The 25,013-nt window shown below is 40.1% G+C and overlaps 1 protein-coding gene across 3 annotated transcripts in view; it reads right to left on the minus strand.

Annotated features, from left to right (window-relative positions):
• Positions 1–225: 225 nt before the first annotated feature.
• Nep2 (M13 family metallopeptidase neprilysin 2) overlaps positions 226–25,013 on the minus strand; it is a 50,996-nt gene continuing 26,208 nt past the window's right edge. For 2 of the 3 annotated variants that reach the window (XM_022833491.2, XM_022833490.2), the window contains exons 2-16: positions 20,603–20,742; positions 11,934–12,187; positions 9,867–10,032; positions 9,493–9,756; positions 8,993–9,126; positions 6,887–6,987; positions 6,307–6,436; positions 5,827–5,916; positions 5,552–5,716; positions 4,997–5,069; positions 2,152–2,303; positions 1,422–1,628; positions 1,067–1,246; positions 592–728; positions 226–434 (exon numbers count right to left, since the gene is read on the minus strand). In XM_022833491.2, coding sequence (XP_022689226.1) covers positions 299–434; positions 592–728; positions 1,067–1,246; positions 1,422–1,628; positions 2,152–2,303; positions 4,997–5,069; positions 5,552–5,716; positions 5,827–5,916; positions 6,307–6,436; positions 6,887–6,987; positions 8,993–9,126; positions 9,493–9,756; positions 9,867–10,032; positions 11,934–12,187; positions 20,603–20,742 — 2,329 coding nt within the window. In that variant the 3' untranslated portion in view covers positions 226–298. Of the gene's footprint in view, positions 435–591; positions 729–1,066; positions 1,247–1,421; positions 1,629–2,151; positions 2,304–4,996; positions 5,070–5,551; positions 5,717–5,826; positions 5,917–6,306; positions 6,437–6,886; positions 6,988–8,992; positions 9,127–9,492; positions 9,757–9,866; positions 10,033–11,933; positions 12,188–20,602; positions 20,743–24,626; positions 24,752–25,013 lie in introns of those variants that run through there. The other variant, XM_022833493.2, reaches the window with a different exon arrangement.

Genomic DNA, 25,013 nt, shown 5'->3' on the forward strand with positions numbered 1-25,013 from the left:
TTGTTGCTTGCCTTATCGCTATAATAATATAAATTTGGCTCAGTACGTATTACCTACAATTGAATTTTTGTAGTTCCGTCAGGTTCGTTTAATCGACCCGCCAGAATGGTTCGGATATCGTTTCCGTTAGTTCAAATGGAACCGAACACTGATTGTCGCCGGTAATCAGTAATTCTGAATTTAAGGCGACACCTGGCATCATGGAAAAAAAACCAATACAATCGATGGGATATAGAATGTTTCCATCGTTCAACTTTATTGTTGTTTCGCCACAAATTCGATTGGAGTTAATTGTCATTTACCACACAGTACACTTGTGCTTTGGGTTCATTGGTGAGCCAATAGGGCAGTTAAACTGCTCAGCAAATTCAATCGTGTTCGACATTGGTCCAATAACTCGATAAGGGGCCGGGCTATGTGAGCCAGAGATGGTGCTGAAAGAAGAACAAATGAAAACATCCAATATTAACAATTGATTCCGACTTAACGGAGAATAGACGATCAGAACGCATCTTGAAAAAGCACGCGAGACTGAATTAGTTTAGCGGTAGGTGGGTGCGCGATTTTTCGGTGGGATGAACTGTTTCTTACCGAAGGCGCATGACCTCTGGTCGGTATTTGCCGCACCAAACATTCGCTGCCGAGATCCAGAAGAGCTGGTCGGCTGTGTAGTTTAACCCAGGCAGGGATCCTTCTGGGCCATTATCTTTTACCCATTGGCGGTATGCCTACAACAAATAGCAGATTCAGCGTATAAAAAAAACTATAATACGCACGCGTGTTTATCATATAAGAAGAAAAGGAAAATACACGGAAGGTTGAATTTACAAACTGTCATGTTCGTGCTCGTGTATGTAGCGAAACTTATGTTAACAGCGGTTTTAAAAATTGATTTCACAAGGGATGTTTACCAAACAGGCTGTTAATTATATATTACAGATTCGTTATTTAACGATCTATCATTACTACCGGCATCGATCTATTATTACTTTCAGCATTCTGAAGAATGAATTGTTTGCCAAAAAACGCCTAAAAGCTGTCTTGACTGACAAAACTTTTTACTCACCCGAAAAGCTTCCTTAATGCCTCCATTATCGGCGATGTTTTCGCCTTGCGTATTAATTCCGTTAACGGGCATATTAATTTCAGGAACCGTATAATTTCCATACTGATGAATAATACACTGAGCTCTACCCTTGAACTTTTCGTCAGTCTCGTGTTCCCACCAGTTTTTGTTGTTACCATCCTGGAATGAACGGGGTATCAGAGATTTACTACACATATGTATTTATTCCGTTTATATCAAACAGTCAACTAAATATTCAAGCAGAGTATGGTAAAATGTTGTATTGATAGCAAAAATAAATGAAGTAGATACAAGCGTAAGTTGAAGCTAGTTCACATTGGTTAACTTAGACTACCTTGTCGAACTGTCTGCCTCGATCATCAAAACCGTGGGTGATTTCGTGACCGATTACAAATCCTATTGCTCCGAAATTAAGGTAGTTGGGCCTATCCTTCGAAAAGAACGCGCCCTGTAAGATGCCTGCTGGAAACTCGATGCAGTTTTCAAGTGAGTTATAGAACGCGTTTACGACAGCAACTTGAGCATGTTTCTTCCACTCACCCTAATTGCAAACAAAATATGAAAAAGCATCTGTATTATCACCACAATCTCCGAAATCTTTCCTTGTGTTGTAAAAGCCATAGCAACAACAACGATCACAATCAATGCAATATCTAAAAGGAACACGATCGTTTGATAATGCGATCAGTCATAGGGTGTAGTCAAGAAACAAAGCAATCAATTATTAGAACGACTAACAAATCGTGTATTACTTGGTTGTTCTTTTGCCTACTTATAATATATCAATGGGAAAGAAGACATTTGACAGATAACAGCTTTGTTTTAATTAGACAATACAAATATCAGAGGATGTTTGTAGAGAACATTTCTAGAAATCTGGGAAATTTATCATTATTTCTTAGGTTTGGATTTGGACCCGTTTTTTTCCTTAAAATGAACGAAAAGATAAATTATTAAAAATATTGAAATTTACATAACGGCTAAATCGTCAGCTACAAGAGCACTGTTAGTAATTAGTTATATTTTCAATATAGTAATAAACGACGTTCTTTTAAACTTTATACCTTGATGTGAGGCTTACGGAGTTGTCCGAAGGAGTAGTCGGTCGACCACCGTCTTAATTGCATGACATTCTTGAAATACTCGTCGGATTTCATTGAAACGTTTGTGTAGTGGTCAGAAAGCAGGGTATCATTCATCAGCTCAGACGGATATCCTAAAAGATATCCCATATCTTTATTTATTTATTTACACATAAATTTACTCCTAGTTTTTTTTTTTAGTATTTCTATCGTTCTTTTTATATGAGAACGACGTAACGGCTATTTGATCACGCCGCCATGTAATAGGTCGTCGTCGTCGTCGTCATCACAATTGTTAGCCGCAAGAGAAAAACAAATTGTCGTAACCAAGAGGGTGGTTAATTCAAGAATATACGAAATGGTCGGCCAACTTCATTCAAGAGGCTCAGGCCTATGGCGGAGCATTTGAGTGAGTGTGTGTGTGTGTGGGACAATATTACTGCTAATCTCGGCTACTTAAAATCTGGGTCACTCGGGCGCACACATGGCGCGCTCGGGACATTGCTTGTGGACATAAGCTAAACCCACTCTAATACTAGTTTGAAAACGTAGCATCGGTAGGTAACACACTCGTGGGCTAAATTGTACAGCTTTCCTGCCCAAAGTCACACGGGAAAATATGTGCGAGTTTAACGAGATAGCGAGAGCCTGTACACGTTGACACAGAAAAAGCGGTTTCTATTGGAGCGCACTGGGGACTCGCCAGAGTTCAAGGAGTTACGCAAGAATAGGCCAAGGAGTCGTGCCAGTGTGATGACTTCGTGAACAACCTTACTGTAGCGTTGCCACCTTACTTAACGGCCCTTGCAAACGGCCCCTTTCTCGCGTGTATAGTACGCTGTTACGTCCGGGCGTGCAGAATCGTTTCCAAGCTAAGTGCCCTTGGGCTAAGAGCAATCAGATTCAGCGCATTAGCGTGGCACAGAACAACGAACGTGTTTCGTAATCGACTTTCAAATGGCGAATGTGAGAAGAATGCAACGGGCGGATCGACGTCAGGATGAGATCATCGTTAGAATTGATACAGGAGCAGATGCTTCTTGGTCAACGGGCTCCTGTGTCGTATCAAATGTGACACAGCGCTGTTGCACTTCGCGTGAGTCCAGGCAATCACTTTGGGTAGACGGTTGGTTTATTAAAAACGCGGCCACTTTGTGTAAAGGTTGTCGCAGCTCGAAGCCTAGGGGAGGGGAATGCATGTATTCTGAGGTCTGCTTTCGTTCAAGGAAGAGGTAAACGGGTGCACAGAGGAATGCGTATACCTAAGCGTCAACGGGTGTCATCGGAGTAGTTGGGGGAAAAAGGTACGGTTTGAGAACACAGAGCAGATTCAAAGAAAAACTAGCTTAGAAGGCTGACTAGGATACATACATCGTTGGCGTAACAGAACGGCACAAATAAAAATAATCCTAGGTATTTTCGTCACTACTGCTGTATATATATGTAGAGGTGGTGCGAACAATTCGCATTGAATCCGGTATTCATGCGTCGTCATTCCAATACATATCAACTAGGGCACAATTGCTCAAGCGTTTGTCGCTTAAAGACGCTTGTTCACTGAAGATTAGTAATGACATTGGGCAAGGAAGCCTACAGGGAAAGCACAGTACGTCAGAGCTGCAGGGGTGACAAGAAGGAAGACTGAAGTGTTGAAGACCAGGCGAGATATTGGGACTTGAAAAAGAGAACGCCTTGCCAAGTATTTTTACGAAAGCAGAGCTTGGATTCGGAAAACTCTGCCGGCCAAAACTAGGATTTCACACGTAATGTATTACAGAACTATTACCCAATACTGAAAATGCGTAAATCGAGCTAATAGATCCCTTGTGAATTGGTTCCAGGCCAGTTAGACGGTACGTAATGCATTCCACGTGATTCGCGAAATTAACCAACTCGTTTGGAAGATCTTTACCATAGACAAGGCCTGGTTGCCTCTACACCCCGCTTAGAGTGGGACCAAGCGAGTAACTAGCGTCCCCCTAATGAGAAATCAATCTCCATGAGGGGTCAAGGAAGTGCAAACGGAAAGTGATGGTAGTACTTGTAATAAACACTCAGGGCATCCGCTATTATAGTATACTCGCCGAAAGTGAAACACGAAATGCAGCCCGATGCTTCAAGTCCTATTGACATATCATAATCATAAGATGAAAACGTCAGACCTTATCGCCATGCCTCAGTTACTACCTGGATTGAGCAAAAGAATACCCCACGTTGGCTTCAACATGCTTCTTCTGATGAAATCCATATGATTATGTAGCTTTACATGTTTTAATTCGGGAAGCTGGTAAGCAATCACGTCCCACCATCGATTTACTTCGAGAAGCCATACATAGAGAAATTACATATGGGAATACGGTATGCGGCTGTCCAGAAATTGTCAGACCCCTGGGACAAGAAAGGAGTATCTCTAACACATTAAAAATCCATAATTGAATCATTTGGTTTAAATCTAAAGAATAAGATCTTCATCAGCCAAGCTAGCTCGAAGGTTTTTACAAGACTTTGCTTTGAATTCTTCAAAGATGTTCTCATTTTTTCAAATATAAACCAGATAATTAAATGACAGTTTGACCTATGTTATTCCACATAATTCAGCTAACATCGGATAATATATTAGCAGGGTAAAATCGAGAGTAAAGATCGCAAGATTCTATGTACCGTGCCGAAGTTTGAACGCTGCTACGTGCTTGGTATTGTTCTATTATACCACTGCGTAATTCAATCTCTAGATCTCTAGAATGAAACACGGAGCACGATCCATGCAGATCCGTGAGGGCCCATAAATGTTCAACTGTAATATTAGAGTTGCTGAATTAGGTATTACCAATGTATGGAACAATCGCTTCCGCCTTATTTTTGGCCCGTAGACGAGTCGCACTATCCATCCAGTCCACTTCCTGTAAATGAATTGAACAACGAAGCGATTAGTTCCTTCTAAAAGTATCATTATTAGAGGAAAAGAGGATATAAAAATACAAAGATTTATTTAACAATTTCCGTGCTGTGTGACATGTCACCCGTCAACGAACAGATGCAGTAAATGAGTACATCCAACTGCTAATGAAATTTAATCAGCCTTGGCACACTGAATCTGTGACGAGACCCTATATAATGTAGCCTCACCGCAATGCCGAGGAAAATTATAGACTAATAAAATAACGCACTGTTTTATTGGACTGAATTGCATCTCACTGCAAAGGCTTTAGCTTCGTACAGCCATAACGTCTTGTGAGACAAGCTTTTTTTTAATGCTGAATTATAGGCGAAAGACAATTAAAAGAATTATAAATTAATTAAAAAATATAATGAATTAAAAAAAAATTAGCTAGCTGAAACCTGTCAGTGAGAGGTGACAGCAACTGCAGAAAAGTGTACTCACTTTTATAATATTGAGGAATTCGTTTGTAATGTATTTGACCATAGACAATGCATGATCCTTTGAATCTTCGTGGAAGAAGTTTTTTACGTAAAGGTTCGAGAGTGACAGACCAAGTGACCCTGTCAGAGATGTCATGCATTGTTCCCAGCGGGGATTTTCACGCGTCTAGACAAAAACAAGTAATAGAAGTGGGTTAGGCCACTCGTGCGTCAAGCTGGGTCATTTCTGAATCACAGCTTTTGAATTATTCTATCTAGTTAATTCTAACTAACTACCTTTCCAGTGAGAACGGAATTGAAGTTGTGCAATTGATCTCGCCATGCTTTCCCTAACGTTGCATACGACTGTAGTACTACACGCCACATCTGAAAGACGAATTAAAATACAGAGCTTCGTTTTCGTGGTTGGGTTTTTGGCCACCGTACACTGTTGTTAAAACAACTGCGATTCATTTGATCATGAGATGATACGTTTATTGAAATCGTACAGGTTATCTTTGTCAGGCTCGGCCATAAGGCAGCGTTGCTTGACTACATCTGCAACTACATACCTATAAAGTACGACAGTGGGCTGTCATGACATTTGTCTTTAAAGCATAAGTAAAGGCTACGTGATGCACCGCGTACGACTCTCATTAACATTACGATTTAGCAGTTGAAAAGAGACAATCGTTGCCAAGGGGTATCCGTATCGTTCGAATGTACCTCGAATCTCGGAAGGCCACCGCCGCCCGCGTTTTAGTATCCGCGTCATACCATGTAGTTGGCGAGGGTCCGTTTGTCCACGGTCTGGAGCAGCTTGGCCACCTGAGCGATAAAGTTCGGTACACCCACGTTGATCATTTCGTCGTCGTCGATGTGATCCACGAGCAGTGAATTAAAGTACCTGGTCATCGATGGACAGCAACACCATTATGTATGTACAAACGTTAGTTGCTAAAACGATTACGCGACAGCATAAGGTCGACAAATAGTAGTGTGAAACCTTTTGTGGAGAGGACCAAACGCCATTTCGGTTTTATGCATGAAGTACTCGGCTTTTTAGCAGAGATAACTTTTTTTTATTTGAGGCTCTCAATCGCAACTAATTATGGTAGCATACCGTAGACAAATAAACGGAACCGCCTGTCAGGTGTACCGTCTTGACAGATACGACGCTACGGTATACAGTGTGTCCATAATATGGTATATCAACCTTTTTAAGCCTGCTTGATCCTTATTAGATACAATTTTGCTGACTTGTCAAAAACTAGCAAAGAAAGAATCATGATTTTAGTGCCCTTTTATGATGTGTTAGTGCATGGCGAGAATAGTAAACGAATGGTAATTAACGAACAGGTCCCAGTTGATAGTTGGCGAAAACTTCTTGAGTTCAGAAAGGGGCATTTTGTTGTAGAGAGCGGAGATATTACGGCGTTCCTCCCGGGGAAGCGAATACTGCAAGTAGACACATAGACATATACAAATAGAAGTTAGACGCTCAACTTGAAAGTTAACGGCGTGTACACATCGGTGAACATGATTAGGCTTGACAACTATTTATACGCATAACTCTAGTCAAAGGCATCTCTGAACCCTTTTTGTTTACAACCCTTTAAAAAAGCGCATATATTTTTTTAAAATTTCATTGTTACTCCCAGTGCTGCTTTAAATTAAAACAGGTCATTAGGATATTATAATTTGATTGAATTTGATCCGAAGCAGTACATTACATGTACAATACAAGATACTAGTTCATAACTAAGCGATATACAAGTGTGTCTAGTAATGCTATTTTCGACGGCTTTCCGATACGTTTTCTGTGATTCTGTGGTGCTCTGCATTATAGCACATTGTGAAGAAAATTGCTCAGAAATTGCCCAAACGCTGTCTATATGAACCTGTTCACCTACAAAATGTTTTCTAACGTAGTGAAAAATCCGATGGTGTTGTCCGGTTTGTATTCGTAACAAACAAGCTGATCACTTAGCTATTAAACGATGCGTCAACCTCGAAATTTCGACTCGACCGAGTTCTTCGTGGATACTGACCTGTATATACTCCTTCCTCAGTAAGAGGGAAATACATTGTTGTTGATCTTTGATATTAGATAGATAGCAGTTTTTTCTGCCCATACGACTAGTATGTTTTGCACGGGAGCTCTTGAGAGCACGGCAAGCAAACTAAAAAGGCGTAATCAAGTCAGCGCAATGTTACAATGGCTACTGACCGAGTTGACTTCACACGAATGAATGGGAGGTATTTTGGCCGCCTGCAAATAAGGTTTCTTCAAGGCACATATGCGGTATATACTCAGCTGTCAAATCTATTTTACGACGATGAATACATGAGATCTTCATTCTCAGCTTTGAATTTATTCGAAAACCTGCTAACCATTTAATCCTAATCTAATCGTTTAAACCTAGCTACGTCATCGTATTTAGGCTGTAAACAATTTATTCTTAAGTGCGGAGTCGGTTCTGCTCCTAGACGTCCTAGCTAATACGATTCCATCGTACTGGAACATCATAGAACCACTTATACGGTTGAACGCATATCTCGTGGATGGGTGTACCTTTTCACTATAGAAACATGAACGTATAATAATACTAAATCGACATAATCGTGCCATATTTAATTCTAAGCTTGATAGCGTTAGCAGCATAGGCTAGCGTGCATTGAGTAGCCATAGAAATTTGCACGAACACTCTGCACACAATATCAAACAAAGAATAGCTAGAATATAATCTAACTAGCACTATGAGGGCATGACGCTTTTAGCTAAACGGGATTAGCGGACGATGATGTACGCGATTATTACGGTTGCTAGGGCAAAGCGTGAACCCTTCGTAATGAAACAGTCTACGTAGTCCTAAAATGATTTGCCACCTGAATCCATCCCGTCCATAGTTTAAATTTGACATTTTACTGTGTGTCGTTTAAATTTGAAGATTTAGAAGACTGTGGACCGGATACCGACGTGACCTTAATCTTCAAGTTAGTACAATATATTATACAACATAGTAGGGAGCAAAAAAGGTCGACTGCTCTGATTTCAAATATAAATGAAATTTTTGAGCAATGAATAAGAAGAAATTATCAGGCAGTAATTAAGACGATATTATAAGGCAATCACTGTTGTCGACTGGCTCAGTCAATAAAGCAACTCATGCATCCGCAAAATGAAATTATCAGCGCAGCTCTACTCGGAAAAAAACAAGTTAGGTAAAACCTAAAAATCTAGGCACGCGATGGACACAAGCTCGTAAATTGCAGGTAAAATTATAATTTTCGTTTTCTACTAATGACGTGTTGCATGTATCGATTTAATCAGTAACTTTACTGACGAGAGCAGGTCCCTGTAGCAAACATCGCTCTAAATATGAAGTTACTGGTTGTACAGAGACATCAATGACACCAATTGACCAGTTACACTTTGCAAAACTTACATTAGGGGACTTACATTAGCGAGCATTGTTTCGAAATGAAGTGCATCCTCGAGCTCCTTTCTAGTTTGGTCTGTATTCTTGGCCCCAAGGAGTGAGGCTGCTTCTGTCATGAGCTTGAAGTAAGCCTTCACAACAGAATCCGACATTCCTGAAAGATAAGGCACATGTGAAAAGGACGAAACATCTGGCAGACGTTGTCGGAATTGCTTGAAATCGTTTCAAGCTTGTTCGAAAGCCTACCATCAATTCAAATCTAAAATAGTTTCAAACTGTATTTGTTTGGCCACATGTTTCTCAATACTGTTCACAGTAAATTCATTAGGCGCATCTGCAGGCATCGATAACCGAGCAGTAATTATGGGCCGCTTTCTACTTTCCTGCTTTTCATTCCTGCTAAAGTTGGCAGCTTGAAGTTCTTTTTTAAAACGGCTATGCAAAGATTCGCGGTAAGACGCGAGTCAAACGCGCACGCATGAGTGCTTGGCCCAAATTGAACTGAAATTTGCATACGCACCCTTAAGGAGGTATGTACGGTCAGGCAGCCCGAGGGTTGCCTGGTCGAGGTCGATGAGGTGTTTTGTGTTATTGCGGAAGTCAGGGATGACACTTAGATCGAAAATAATGTCGTGGGAGTAGCCGAGTTTACGAAACGCGATAATTGTCTGCAGCCAATTGAAGGATGAGTTGCCTTTCCAGTTCGCACCCTCTACGACGGGCCAACCACCCAGCTCTCGAAGAACCTTCAGCAATGGTTCTTCTCCAAGCCTGTCTAGAGTGCCTGCATAGGTAATACACATTGAAACATTAGCGAGCGCCGAGTGCGCATGATTCCCATGTCACTATTGGACTCCAAGCAGAAAATGTTTCGGAGATAATATCTGTACTAACTGGTGTTCACGCAGCTCTGATAGAGGTTCTTAAGGTTTACGACGTGAGGTTGGTCTTTCTTCGGGTTGACAGGTTTTTCAACGATGACACGCAGTTTTGCGTCCAATTCGTCCTGGATAATCGAGAACTGGGTTATGGATGACTTGTCGTCAGGGATCGATTGCCTCTGAAATGGAGGAACAGTGTAGTAATCATGGTAAAATCACCGTTTCGCTGAACACAGCACGCCTACTTTATCTATAGCGAGTCGAACAACAATAACACTCATAGTAAATTATTGAAATTCCAGCAGTTTCAACATGTCGAACACTATGTTTTGTCAAAACCCTAATACGTACGAGAGTAAAGGGCCGTTTATTTAGCTAAGAACTACTTTTGTTTGCGTGCTACTTTAATGATTGCATGCACACGCTATCGTTAATACAAGCCAGCACTCCAGCAGATATACGAGCGGGATCGCCCGATCAGCGTCTCCTACTACGAGACGCTTTCCTTCAGACAAAATACGACAACCTAGTCTATTATCCCCCAGACCTATATGGAATGATTTTTTCTTCTATTTAGTTAGATTACTATAATTCCGCTTCGTTTCGTTTGTATAAACAATGGCCAAATATCGTCTGTCAAGCAATTTAAGTGATAGCCACAACAACACAATCGCAGACTGCTGTTTAGTGTCCGACGCTTTTTAGATAGAGATATCATCGAATCGTCTGAAACGCTATTTTTAGCGGGTTTAGCTTTCAGTTTTCGTTATTCGCCTTCGTCCCTGCCCACCGCAATAGGTCGGCCAATTTACAAAAAAAGCTAGCCGCGTACACAGTCGGTGGTAACGGTCACGGCGATCAGACTGCGGCCGTTGTTGCTGCGCGAATAGTTGCTAAAAAATAGTTGCCAATGATACTGTTATGTTTTGCACGAACCCGACGCCTCTGCACATAACGGATTGCTTCGCAACGGTCTGAATATATTATACATTATTGATCGCACCAACAGCGCATGATAGAAGCGAGTGCAGCGGTTAGACGCTAGAAGGACCAGAACAAGTACATAATCGTCAATAAAATCTATACTGGGACAGCTTGGAAATGTTGTAGTATACTTCTAGAAGCTGTGCTTATAGTTATTGGGTAGTAAAAATAGTAACAACAACAACAACAACAACTAAAAAGGTCGGGCAACAAAAGTTCATGGTTTCTCTACTACGACGCTATAGCACATATGTGACGTATCCCCATAGGCAGTGTCGGAATTCATGCAATGGTTGTTTCTATTAATGCAACGATAGTGAAAGCTACATTACTTTGTAATTTAGGCAAAGCAATACGCGTATGGGCAATGCATTGGAAAAAAAAGGGGCAATATTTGCGCGTATCAGCTTAAATCTAGATGAAAATGGATAACCGACGACGCCTCTCTAATTTATCAGCAGCTTTGTCTGAGAGCGATGCCGTATTGTCATAACCCGAGCGCTTAGTGACCCACTTCGCAATAATCAATGTAGAGATTTATGCAGAAAAGTCGTAAGTTTTCATAACATTTCAAGAAAATTTGCTAGTCAGAACCGACCACCTTGTGCTTGCTAGATATTATCTTTATGAGGCGGACACGTAATTACTCATGAAGAAGCATTTGTTCTTATCGAAGTCGAGTTACTTTTGTATTTAGATGTGTTCGAGGGTTTAAGGCTTCGTAATTTTTTGTCTCGTATGCAATTCAAATATAGCGCAAAGCTAGCGTAAGCTGATGGCGAAATACTTAAATTGATTTCAATATTTCTCCCTTTTCAATATGTCCCGAAATAACAGGGATATTCGCAGCAAAACATGCGCCATTTGGAAATTGATTGCTTTATGTCAACACTGTAATTACCAGATAAACTTTATTTATATAAATACAAAGCATTGTTACTTTTGCTCGAGTTCTAACTTATATCACGCTCTTCTATCAAAGTGTTGCCCTCTAAATCAGAGAAACCTTTTAGTTTGATTGGTCTGGTCAACGCTTATATCTCAACTATCCATAAAGAAAGGGTGCAAATTATCATTGTGTTTATCCGGCACGAACCTGGATCCATTGGCCACAGGCGAACTGATAGAAATCGGAACACGGATTTGTGGTTGGGTCCATATTTTCAATAATCTGTGCTGCAGCCTTTACGCAACCTTGGGTAAGACAGAGATTTTCGTAGTTGGACATAGCGGCCTTCGGAGGGTCAGCTCGCACTAACGCGCTGTTTACTGAACCCGCTGCGCTGGGTGATCTCGACAGCGGGGCCACCAGGTGTCCAATGGCACCGGGCACAGCTACGCCTCGTTGAGCTGGAAAAGCCAGAAAAACAAGTAAGAAACACGGTAATTTAAGACTAGTTATTGGTAGCGTGTCACGTAAAAATTGATGGTGGTATAAGTGCGCTAGTCAAACATGTATATATGCCAAAAAACAAATGTAAATGTATGCCTCACTTGAAACGTTGCGTTTCTAGAGGTACAATTTGATTCATTTGTACGTTCGATACTAAATCAACTTAGAATTCCTCACTACATAACCTCGTTTACGCCTACGATGATAACTCGATCTATATTTTCGTTCGAATATTACCCAACCAGAACCTTTTTGCTTGTAAGTTATACGAAGTTAGCGAAATTCTATACGAATACTTGCTTTCCGCGCGGTAAAAATTTTAAAACGAGAAATATCCATGATATTAAATTAGATACCCCCTGGAAACAGGATGTTAATGATATGCCGCTCAAACGAGAAACATATTCCATATTTTATCCGTTGCCTCACCGAATGCAGATACACCTCCGAAGAGGTTAACGCACTCTGATGCTGATCGTTTTCGGTTCACTTGATGACTCCCTATCGGTTAACACTACAAAATACGGAAAAAAAACGACACCATCATAACGATATGCTAATTTCGGATGCAACATGCATTCCGCTGTAAGGGGTAACCATGTTTCGCAACGTGCTAGTCTCGAGTGACTTTCACAGTTTGATTGATCTCGTGGCCTGATTTCTGATCATAGTCTATTCGACGAGCGCGGATATTTCTATCAATAGAACAGAATACGAATCACCTCCTTTTTTTTCAAGCCAGCACGCCTCTTCCTGTAACTTATGGTATCGGGATGGAACGTTACGATCTGTCACTGTAGCTTTATGATGTTATTCATTGCATATTCAGAGGCAGCACAGGGACATTGCACTAGCCAAGATAGGGTCATAAATTTTACGTCCAGCATTGCCCTATTTAAGTATTGCTTCAGACGCCTGTTCAGGGCGTGGCAACTCCCGGTTTTGAACCTACTGGCGATTTAGGTTCGATTCATGTGTGTCGTCTGTAGAAACTTCAGAACAGATGGACATTTGTGCCTGATTTGTGTGCAAATTGTAGACTTACTAAGGTGAATATAATAAATTACCTTATAATTAGTAACAGTAGTTTGTTCAGTAAGCAATCAAATAACACAACAAATAACAACAAAATATCAATATTGCTTAAATTTCTGTTACACTCTGGCAAGACGAAGATCGTAATTAAAAGGTAATTTGGAGTGAGTAATGCAATGATAACTAAATAGGCGATAAATAGGTCATGGAGTCAGAAACCCCCTCGATCGGTGTTGCGTACTAGAAAAATAACCCAGCGCGAAATGATTGACTTCAGTCGAATACAAGATTAAATGAAATAACGAGTAGTTGCCAGTTGCCCAAAACATTCTGCAGCGATTGAGGGTCTTTCTTGGCTTCGGTTTACGACTCTTGGCTTCGGTTTACGACTAGAGAAGAAACCCTTCTTTTGCCTGGCTTAGAGACCAAACGTATACCTACGATTGACAGATATTATCAATCTTTTTCAAAATCTTGTCAAAGATTTCTTCGTAACATCATGATTTGTCAGTGGCGAAAACCACTATGATACCGACTCACGCATAATCGAGTACTTTTTTTTCTTTATCACTACTAAATCCTTTCAGCATGCACCCACTGTGATCGGGCCCTACGATGCATACTAGAACCAAGTTGAGCTTAACATTAGAGCTAATTTACAAGAATCCGCCGAGATCCTTGACATATAAATCTGAAAAAGAAAACATAAGCTAAAAGTATTGACCTGTTTTCTCTTAAATACGAAATATATATAAAACATCTAGGCAGGAAAGGTGTAAACTCGAGTCGTACATCCACACTTCTTTGGTTTTACATTTTGTTTGGAATGACATTATCTCTTTTTGCTATCGCATACTAATTTTTTTAGCTGGATCATTTTATTGATCACTGCCAACCTTCGTCGCACGGCCGCTTGTTTTGTGAAGAACCTCATTCTATATTGAAAATAACATTTGTTTTTATTAAACATATATAATTATTTAATTAAAATATGTTCATGTATACAGGTTTTCTAAGCGAAAACTCTTTCTGACTCAAGCAAGAGATCAAGTCTAAGGACTAGAGTACTTGAAAAAACGGAAATATCTCGTACAGATGAAGTTACGTGTACGTGCAACGTCGCATGGTCCACGTTTACTTTATCACTGTTCCTTCAAATCACAATTTAAGTAACATAACCTGTATGAAGTGATGTATTATTGCTAAAATAATATAATATAGAACAAATCCTCTGAAAAACTATCGTAGAGTGTACGATTATCAGAGCCAGATCAAGTAATATGCATTTTTGCAGGAAGGGTAAATTTTGCTTCTATGGTTGCGTACTCGATTGCGATCATTGGCAGGCTGACCTTTACCAGTCGTAGATGTGCTAACAGTGCTGAAATAATTTTACTCAGATTTCAGATAAAAGATAAGTGAGGTTTCTGTGAAAATTCGTCGTACTTTATAATAGCATTTCGATAAAGGTACAAATGTTGCCCAGGTTCGTGAAAAAATTCTGCTGTTTATAGCCAGGATGTATCATTGAAGGAAGGCTTAGAGACGGTTGTTTTGGAAAGGTTGATGTGAAAGACATTCTCTGTATTAGTTAATGCAGTTATTGCTGAAGTCGAACATCACGTGGGAGGCCTAGACATCGCATGGAACTAAACGCCCAAATCGTCTCTAAGCACTTGAAGAAAAAGTGTGAAATGGCTCTAAAAAATTTCCTGCATCGATTTTTCCTTCTGCGAAGCTCTACAGAAGTGCAACGAGAATGGCTTCAAAAAGCGGTTGAAAGCTGGGTAATGAAAAGTAGATCACAGGCGACTATGATATGCAAATAAACATCGTATACGATCTATGGCACACGTCAGACCGACCTCAAATAAGCTAGACCTATGTGTGGAAATAGGGCATGCTGTTTCCGTCTGGCAAAACAATGCATCGAACCCTCTCTATCAATAACTAGCAAAATTACAACAAGCCACTGCGTAACCGACCGACGAAAAAAATCGTCGTATTCTATTGTTTCAATGCAGACCAGATACAACTTTAGTTACCACCCGAACAAAAAGTAAGACCCTTTCATTTTAATTTTACAAAATGCTGATACACCTGCCGTATAGCCAGACTTCGTACAACTAGTTTATCATCTGTTTTAGTCTCTGCAATGGTGTTCGTTTTAACGGAGAGATGCGAACAATACTTCTCGTCCAGAAACCATATTGGCAAGATATTATGGTATTACCATGGACATCACAGAAAATAATTTCACTTCTGTGAAACTATACGTGCGATAACAGATTATATCGGTATAACGAGTTATTTTTCGAGACACTTAACGGTGCTCGCCTTAAACATACATACCTTGCTAGAAATTATAGCCAAAGAAGTCTATGACTATTCTAATTCGAATAGCGATAACGCCAACGAGGCACTAAGTCATCTTAATGATGTTATTTGAACAACAACTAAACACGTTGTAGCCCTTATCAGGATTTCAAGGTACTCGACACTGCCGAGCTCATTGGATTATAATTATTAGATGGTAAACCTTTATGCTGTCCTCACTCCAATCTGTTTCGTGCGCAGCTTCGGCATTAAGGGTTATAATATCGGCCGGTAAATTACACCCTAGGGTAGCAACTGACGTGGTAGTTGTCAACATATATGAACCTTACTCTCTGCTGATGAGTTACACCACACGCAAGTTTCTATGGGCGTCTTCCGATTGAGAGTAAACTGAGTGCAGAACTAAACTAATGGATCGTGGTCGATAAAATGTATTCTAACGTAGTTGTACGCGTACTTGTAGGCAACAGGTCGTACGCCAGTGACGCACGACGCACCGAAGGAAAGCAGAAACTTCATACATGCGACAGAATACAGCAAGGAACCAGAGAACCGAAAGACTGCCCTTCTGCGCAAATATACGGGCCTTATAGGTCAATAGCCCGATATTGCAAAATGAACAAGCTGTCAGAGAGCTAGAAGAGTTTTGATATGACAAAGTACGTTATCAAGTGAAGCTTCTTCAAAGTATGTACGAAAGCAGACGCTCGTAAGGGTCCTGCCAAAAGAAAAAGCAGGCGAACTTTGACACAGGGTTTCAAACTCCACGTAATTTGAACTCGACAAATATTTTTTGAGGCAGGGTTTTTAGACTAAGGTGATGCTTGAGAATGCACTTGAACTGGCATCGCTAACGGAGACTAGTAGGGCTAAAATCAAGAAGAATGACAGTGTGTTACGCTGGGGCAGTTCGGTCGCAGGTCGAACACACAGATCCGCTGGTGAACCTAGATTTGTGTGTTAAACCGAGTTGCCATTTGGCCCACCTTTACTCAGTCTTCCAGGTGCACTAGCCCAGGTACCCATAATACATCCTAGAAATTGTGTATAAAATACGATATTTTTTACTCTCGGGTTGCAACTACAATAAAATTACTGGGAAAATATCTGCTGGTGAATGATCCCTCCTGTGAGTGTGATGTGCCAATATAGCGTTCGTGAATTTGGAATATGTATGGTTTATAGCTGTGACAATTTTAGCCTTGAAACCTTCAAAATCACAAAGAGATGCATTGGTAATTGTCTGCAATCTACATAAGGATTAGTGCTCTCGGAAGTTAGAGAGACAGCAGCGCCACGCGTAAACACCAGATTATCAGCTTGTTTATCAAGCGTCAGTAGCTGAATTTCATGAATCATTTGATACTGTAGTAACTAGTTTTATTGACTTTCAATACTTTTCGCAAATAGCGAATATTGACAAATCTATTTCGGCCCAAATGCTACACTTGCAGTTAATGTAGACACGTTTTGTATCTGGCAATAAACCAAAGCTTAGGATGTTTTGCATTTTTATTCGACGTCAAAAAGATGTGTTTAATGACGCCCAAATTGGCGGGCTTATCTGAACAAAATCGTTCTGTCATTTCGTATTGCCGTTGTTATTACGTCAAAACGTTGTAAGAAAAACTACAGTGTGCTAAATCTGAAAACAGTGCGCTCTGCTTTTATCTTTACGTATGTACGATATGGCTTATTTGTATCGATGATTACTGCAGAATTGTAGTGAACTAATAAAACGTCGAAAAAGCTTAACTCGCTCCATCCATCCTCTGTACAGACTACGATTTTTCACTAAAGCGCCATTCGTGTGCCACAGAATAAGCCAGAGGGCTTTTTACGGTGAGTGCGACAAGCTATCTGACTCTTATTCTGTAACTGACCTCTAATTGATAACCCGGGTCCAGCAGTGCCCTCTACGACCGCCTACATTAGCTAGTTAACCCCGCACCCGATGTCTCCATACAACGGTACGCCCATTCAATGGTAAACCAGCTTCCGAAATAGATAGTCCGATATATTAAGTGTTGACCTTAAATTTCAGGTCCGTTTAATGTTCATGGCTTTCAATTATTACATACTCGTTCGCTTTGTATTGAACATTAGAGAGATCATCATAATGATAATAATGCATTAGTATATGCTAATAGTATCAGCTGTAGCGTCCCCTTAGCACTGGAGTGCCGAAAAAGTATTGTTTGTTTTCAAACCAAAATTATATAATATAGCTTATATTTAATATTTTAACTAAGTATGCGCCATTTTGATCGCTGAATTTTTACCATTCTTCTGGTAACGTCATAATCTACCGGAAAGCGTAATTAACCGTAGAACTTCTGCTGTTTCTTGGCGGAAAATTGTCACAAGTGAGTTTTGCACTTCTCCATTAGAACTAAATTAACATTCAGTGAAGCTTTTACAGAGGCTTATAGAGGGTTATAGTGCAGATGCATTCAATTTTCTTATCAGTGTATGAGGTCATCGCCATCCTCGTGGAAGACCCGTTTCGGCCGATTCTTTTCGATAGGTTTTCGTATGATATATCGGCAAATGGAGATCCGAATCAATGGTAAAATACAAAAATTCGTGGTGCACGATCCTTTTTCAGTTTCATCAAACGCATAGCATCACTTTCTTTGGCGTTAATTTGGGTTTTGCTACAGAATGTAGAGAACATCTTTGCAATTGTACATTATTATGTGTTGTCTGTTTTTCATCATTCTCTCAGCCGCTTTCGTTGCTTTCTTGTAGAGTCTTGCAGATCGAAATACGATCGAATGAATAAATGAGTTCCGGTCAATCCGCGTGGCACAAAGCATCTTTTTGTGCCTACCTCTTCTTAAGTAGTTTCAAATTATTTGATGGTATAGGCTTTACTCCTTACCGTTGTCGTGGCTAATTACGTATCAGATCTGCTCTATTTTAACATCAACTTTTTTTTTTTGATAGTTGGGCGACCACCACGAGGTACTCTTTCCCATTGAAATTTTCGGAACCATCTTTAGACCTGTCTCTTTGATAACGCATCTTGACCATAAATAGCACTTTTTTTTTTCTCGTATCTGTGCCTCTATTGAATCAAAACTATAAAATATAGCGACCTTTTGCAGAAATTTTACTTCTTTGACAGGGTGCTCTATCTGAAGTATGCTTAAAAACATTTCAATAGCTTTGGCACACCTATTACTGCCAACTTTCATATGACGCGACTCTGATATGTTATGCGGCTAGAAAAAAAAAAACGGTCAATACTTGTTCGCCAAACATCGTAAAGTGTATTATCCTAAGTTTGCAGTGGCCTAGAGTAATACCTACATATGTTGTGATACTCTGTACTATACTATGTCCTGCCGTATCCTGACACCATCGAAACAGGGGTTGCTACTGCTGATCAATAAATTTTCGGAGTCTGTCGTTCTGCGGCGTTATCCTGTCTTAGCTCTAGCAGCCAACCGTTAGTCATAACATTGAAATTATGTAAATAGAACAGATGCAATGTAAGCCCGCCCAGAACAAACATGTTGGTGTATTAGTAGTTCAGCGGAATTCTATTATTTCTGTATAGTAGCTTATTTTCCATAAAATAACTAGCAAAGGAGCGAGACAAGTTATCATTTAGTATTAGCAGTTATGGATAGATTAATGTTACGGGTAAATCCACCGGGTTAACTTACTGACAATGGTTGAAAGCACAGATTGTCAAGAGCTATGTAGTCAGCAGGGTGAACGACAAAACTTGCCAGCAAACGCAATGGTATCAATGTGTGAAATGTGTAAAGCATTGTATGGTGTCTATGTGCGCCTGTTTGTGTAGACAGATGTAATTTTTACTTAGCTGCATGGTTCTCCTTAAAACGCTATAATCAAACTTATTCTACTGTTACTTTGGAGCAGCAGCGAAAATTGTGCATTCGATCAATTAATGTAGAAAACCGAAACCGTTACATTGTTCCCTTTGATGTTTTGCGGTCTGTTGAGGTTCAGCCCTTCAAACTTTCTAAAAATAGAAAGGATCCATATTTACGTTTCAGATTTCGCATCCGGTATCTCCGCAGTGTTGCTTCAGACGGCCAGCCCTTAGCACAAAACGAAGTGCATCTACATACAACTTTGAATCTATGTGATTTCAGATTCTTCACCAGGTCTTCTCGTACTACACAAACGACATTACAGCTGTTGCAACGTTGATTTATCCACACATCAGAATTATTCATTCGGATATTTATGCGCATGCATGTATTTGATTATCAAAGACCTTTTCATTGCGGTACTCTCATTAATAAACTATTACCGTAATCCAGTATCATCGTACATTCAACTGTGTGAACACAAACCCAACGGGATTGGCACTGAATATTCCCTTTGAAGCCAAAATGAAGATGGAACTAAAACGCGTTTCCGTAATGGAACATTATCCATGACATAGAAAAAAAATACGTCATTGAATTGCTTACGTACGTCCCGGATTTTGTTTTACTATAAGAGAATAACTTGTGCCACTAGACGATTGAGCGTACGTCACCTCGCTTCGGACTATAGCGTAGACTAAAACGACAAGGATCGTATTTTTTTCTTCAGGACATCGAACGGTGAACGAAATCATCAACGAACATTATTCAAAACATATAGATGAGAGACACATTACTAGATTTACACTACGATGAGTTTTCTTTATTACGAAAAATAGCCGTTCATGAAATATATGCGGAGCATTCAACATCTGTGTGACAAACGTGGCTTTTGTCATAATTGCAAATATAGCCCGAAATTGTATTTTGTACAGTTACCCAATGACCCGCTAATGCGCTTTGGACCAGGGCTGATTAACACATCGACTCATGCTCATCAATATAACAAGTTGCTTATAGCCTATATTACCTTTTAGACTTTTCTCCGCTGTACACCCTTGCCAAAAGTAGCGAATCATTGTTCTCCATGTCTAATAGACTGTAAAGCATCTTCCACGCATTGCAGACGGTTGTCTTATCATTACTACTCACCGAGTATGTTTTGGTACTGATGCCCTACAACGGCTAAGGCAATCGCTGTAGCCAGAAACATCGCCACGGCAACAGAAGCTATCCCACAGAGTGTCCGCTCGTTCCGGGTCCGTCGATCCCACCAGGAAGATTGCCAAGTCCTGCAACAAAATGGGTGATAGGAAGAGCGGCCCAATTGACGTTAGTGAAATATTACTGATGAATTGACTATTAACTGAATCAAACGACTTTCAGGTGTATTTCCTCACAAAAACCTATGAAATGTTTGGACTTCGAAATTTGTGTGTACTGTAGCTGGCAACACATTTCTAATCGAATTGTTCAGACTTCAAATTGTAAAGCACAAGAAAACAAAAAGCCGGACAGTAATGGCTTGTACGAAAGGAATGGATATTGTGACGCAATACCGTTGCGATCTTATCTACGGCCGACAGTGGAGGATATCTTTGAAAATTGACAACCGATAATCTACACAAGCTCAATATAATAATTGTCCACCAAAGTATCTGTAAACAAGTGAATCGAAGATTGCATCAGCAACGAATACATCCTGAAATAAAACAGTCAAAAAGCCGTTCAGAGCCAAGTAGCAAGTATTATCAAGAACTATGCAGCTTTAGTTGATGCTGCAGAAGGGATTCCATACTAGCAGAAATATGACGCTACACAATGGGAAACATATGTAAAAGAGTTTTTGCACTGAATAAAAGACTAATAGTAGGCAGCCATCTTGAAATCTCCAATGATAACCATATACACTAATGTATATAAAGATGATTTTCTCATTAACTTTGTTGTCACCACTGTCTATGTCCCGCGCTTGACCAGTTCCTGTATAAATTCAACTCGAATTCTATATTTTTAAAGCCTATACAGGAAAGGATAGTTGCTGCAAAACAAAGAAATCCGCTAAAACGCCATTGAAGCAAATTGGCATCTTCGCGTCTGCCTATTTCCCAATTTTTAGTTTTATGTCAACCGTTCCTATACGATTCCTGACTTATTCAGCCTAGCATCTCTGCTGATACGTGATAACAAGTATAAAGACATACATCTTTGAAAAAAAACAATCACGACTCAGTCTTCAAGCCTGTTGCTGCCCTTCTTCAAGTGTCCCCTCTCACTTTTCTACCCCTGTCCCGCCTATGCACCCTCGAAATTCATCGAAACAAAACAAAAGTCTTCACAACCCAAACTTACGACTTTAATAAGCAGTATTTCAGAGCTCGAAAGAATAGACGAGGCAGCAGCGACGCGACACTATCGCGGCTCTTGCGAACCAATGTATCCCGAGGATATTTACAAGATCAACAGCGACACTGATATCTTCAGCAGTCTTCGAGTTTGATCAAACTGCTACTAGCCGACAGTCGGAGAAAGTCAACTATTCGTAGGCTGCGACGTTGGACTTCTACTCTTTCTGATTAGAAGACTATATCCGTGTCAACAAACTTAAATATCTTTCGTATGGAAAGATGCATTTGCCTAGGTAAGGCTGTGATTTGGTGCAAGGTCCTATTTTACGTAGACCTATTTTCGGTAATTAGCATTGGAATCTTACGCAGCGAAAAAAATGATGCTTGCTATGAAACGGTCGTTCATGGCCGTTAAACATGAAATGTGCTCTGCAATGCAAGGAACTTCAGTCACTTAGTTAGCGGTGTAATTCTAAGGTCTAGCGTGCGATATTGTGTTAAAATTCTCTAGCTGTTTCTATGGTTTATAAAGCTGATTGAGAAAGCAGCCGTTATACGATCGTGACAGTCCCTGTTCTCATACACTTTAATAATGAAAGGAAGACAAAGACGATATTGTCACAACAAGCTCAGTATTTTCGAAGACCCGCCTATTTGGCACCAATTGATAACTTGCACCGTGTAGGCTGACAAAATAAGTAGAAAATAACTTTAAAGCAATATTTAACTTCAGCTGGAAAACGATTGGCCAGAGATATCTACTCAGATTTTAGCAGCAAAGCAGCAAATGGCTTTCACGATCACATTTCGTAGCAACGCCTAATATATCATATTTTTCACACAGTCGAGTAATGGAGGAAAGCGTACTAGTTTTAACAACAAAGCCAGTGGGGTCTTCACTTTTGGGGGTTATTAGCCACTTGTTTAGAGTTAAATAGCTTGGCTTTTGTAGGGGGAAAACAAATCGACGCATCGATCTTCACACTTAATACAATCAATGTTTTCTGTTGTGTACAAGTCAGTAGTTGTAATGAAAAAATCAGCATGTCATTATTTCAGTTTATGTGAGTTTGCTATATAGCATAAATGCAGTTCTATGTGATATTAATAAGGAAAACCTCAATACAAGAGGCATACAGAAGGACCATTTCACTGCCAGGCCATGTCTTCACCGGGGTAATAGTAGCATGGCGTAGAACTCACCAAGTGTGGTACCCGAGAAGTGTTTCACAGAAAGGTCCCAACGGGATTCCGCCCTCAGATATACCTTGAAGGATGTTATTTGCCGGACGACTTGCCAGGAACCTATCACAGTAACTCTCCGTTATCGGCCAGAACCCTTTGTAGGGATAGTAGCGGTCGAACCCATAGCAATGCATGATAGAGCATCTCGGATGTGTATATTACTTAACATAGTTGAGTTACTCCACGAAAGGAAGTAAGCCCTAAGGAGAAAAAAGGCATATAGCCTCCGAGCCGCCCTTATCAGCTAGACGTTCTGTTGTTCATTCGCCGTCGCACAACGCCAAAGGTCGCGTTTCGAAATTCAAATTTCAAAAAACAAATGTAATTCTTTCGGCATATTTGACTGTATAAGTGCCTACATGCGCGAGCTACGCGTGAGCCGTTGAAAGCTAGGCTAGGAAGCATCGTATGCAATTTGATAGAATATTGATATTTTTGTTCGAGATCTTTTGAGCACGAACTGCCGGGGTAACTCGACTTTCAGTTCGAACACCGCGTTCTCGAAACTACATTTTTCTGCCGTTATACTTCAATTATTAGTGGCCGTTACGTATCAAGCCGACAAACTTTTGAATATGGAAATCAACTGAGAGATATAGAACCTGTTACATAATTTGTTCGTATTGCACACGCTGACTCAAAAGTCAACAAATATATAACAAAATACGAGGTTATGTCAATGAACATTTGTTGAAATTGAACCTCATAAGCCTAGCTCTGTTGAGATGAACATCTCAACAGAGCTAGGCTTATGAGGTTTCTAATATTTCACAGGCCCTTACATCGCGTAAAACGATCATTTCGACTAACTGCGATCTTGGTGGAGCTTTTTTACGCAGCTTCTAAATTTACATATTATGCAGATATATTTAAAACGACATAACAACTTGCTAGCAACATCGACGGTGATAGAAAAAGCACGCGTACGTACTTAACTGCACACGAATTACTGGTAATAAAAGAGTAACTAAGATATTTTCTAGCTTTTTCTTTCAGTTTTTTTTAATTATATACACATATATATACTTCACATTTGTAAAAGGAAAAGTAATTAGCGGTGAGGCTAAACTGTGCCCTGCGCGTCTGTCCCGACATATATAAATAGACGCATTCTTGTTTATTCTACGGTGTCCAAATTAGTGTTACTTTTAATTGAACTCAAAATGTCATTACTATAGTTTCTCCAGCTCGTGCGAATTTGCCGTATATATACATAAGTATAGAAACCACATATGGGCTATTTGAAATCTGCCAAAGCGCTAAGACACGTGCATAGAAAAATTAAGGAGAACACTAACGCAGTAAAAAATCATTATTTTAGCTTCACTAGTTTAAAAGTGATCGATTGCAAAGTCTGCTAGGCTCACTTGTAGAAGCCTTATTAAGCTACACAGTTATAATTCGATCTACTAAGGTCTGCTTTGTAAGCCAGACGTAAAAAACTTCCCACTCAGAGGTCTGTCGAGTTAAGACCGTTATGAGATAGGCCGATGAAAGGAACTCGGCCCCACCGGCGAGACCACTAGCCAGTAATTTTTCTCCCATTATGAGGTCAACTATTGTCATACAACAAGATCACTTACCGCTGTTTCTTGCACCTCCTGAATCCTTAGAATATTTCTCCAATCCAAAGCGAATCTTCACAAAAATAGCACAACTAGCTTCTAGATTTATATAAGGCTTGTGAGGTTTTTCGGCCCAACGGACGTCGTCTGTAGTTTATTGTTATCCGTTTGATGCAGCCATCTGGAGCTTAAATTTACATATAATACAGCTTTTAAGCGCTATGGGTTCCTTCGCTGAAACGCTGTCAGGTGCTGCTGATCCTTATTCAGCTTTTCACACACAGTCCTCATTGTTACAGCTACATATTTCCCAGTAAGGAAGTAGCGAGATAGGCAGTGTTTCGATTACACAGTCTCATTGTACAAACAATTCTTTAAGAAGTAAACGGAAATAACATTTTATTC

Source organism: Varroa jacobsoni, unplaced genomic scaffold (assembly GCF_002532875.2).
Source record: "Varroa jacobsoni isolate VJ856 unplaced genomic scaffold, vjacob_1.0 scaffold_459, whole genome shotgun sequence".
Lineage (NCBI taxonomy): Eukaryota > Metazoa > Arthropoda > Arachnida > Mesostigmata > Varroidae > Varroa > Varroa jacobsoni.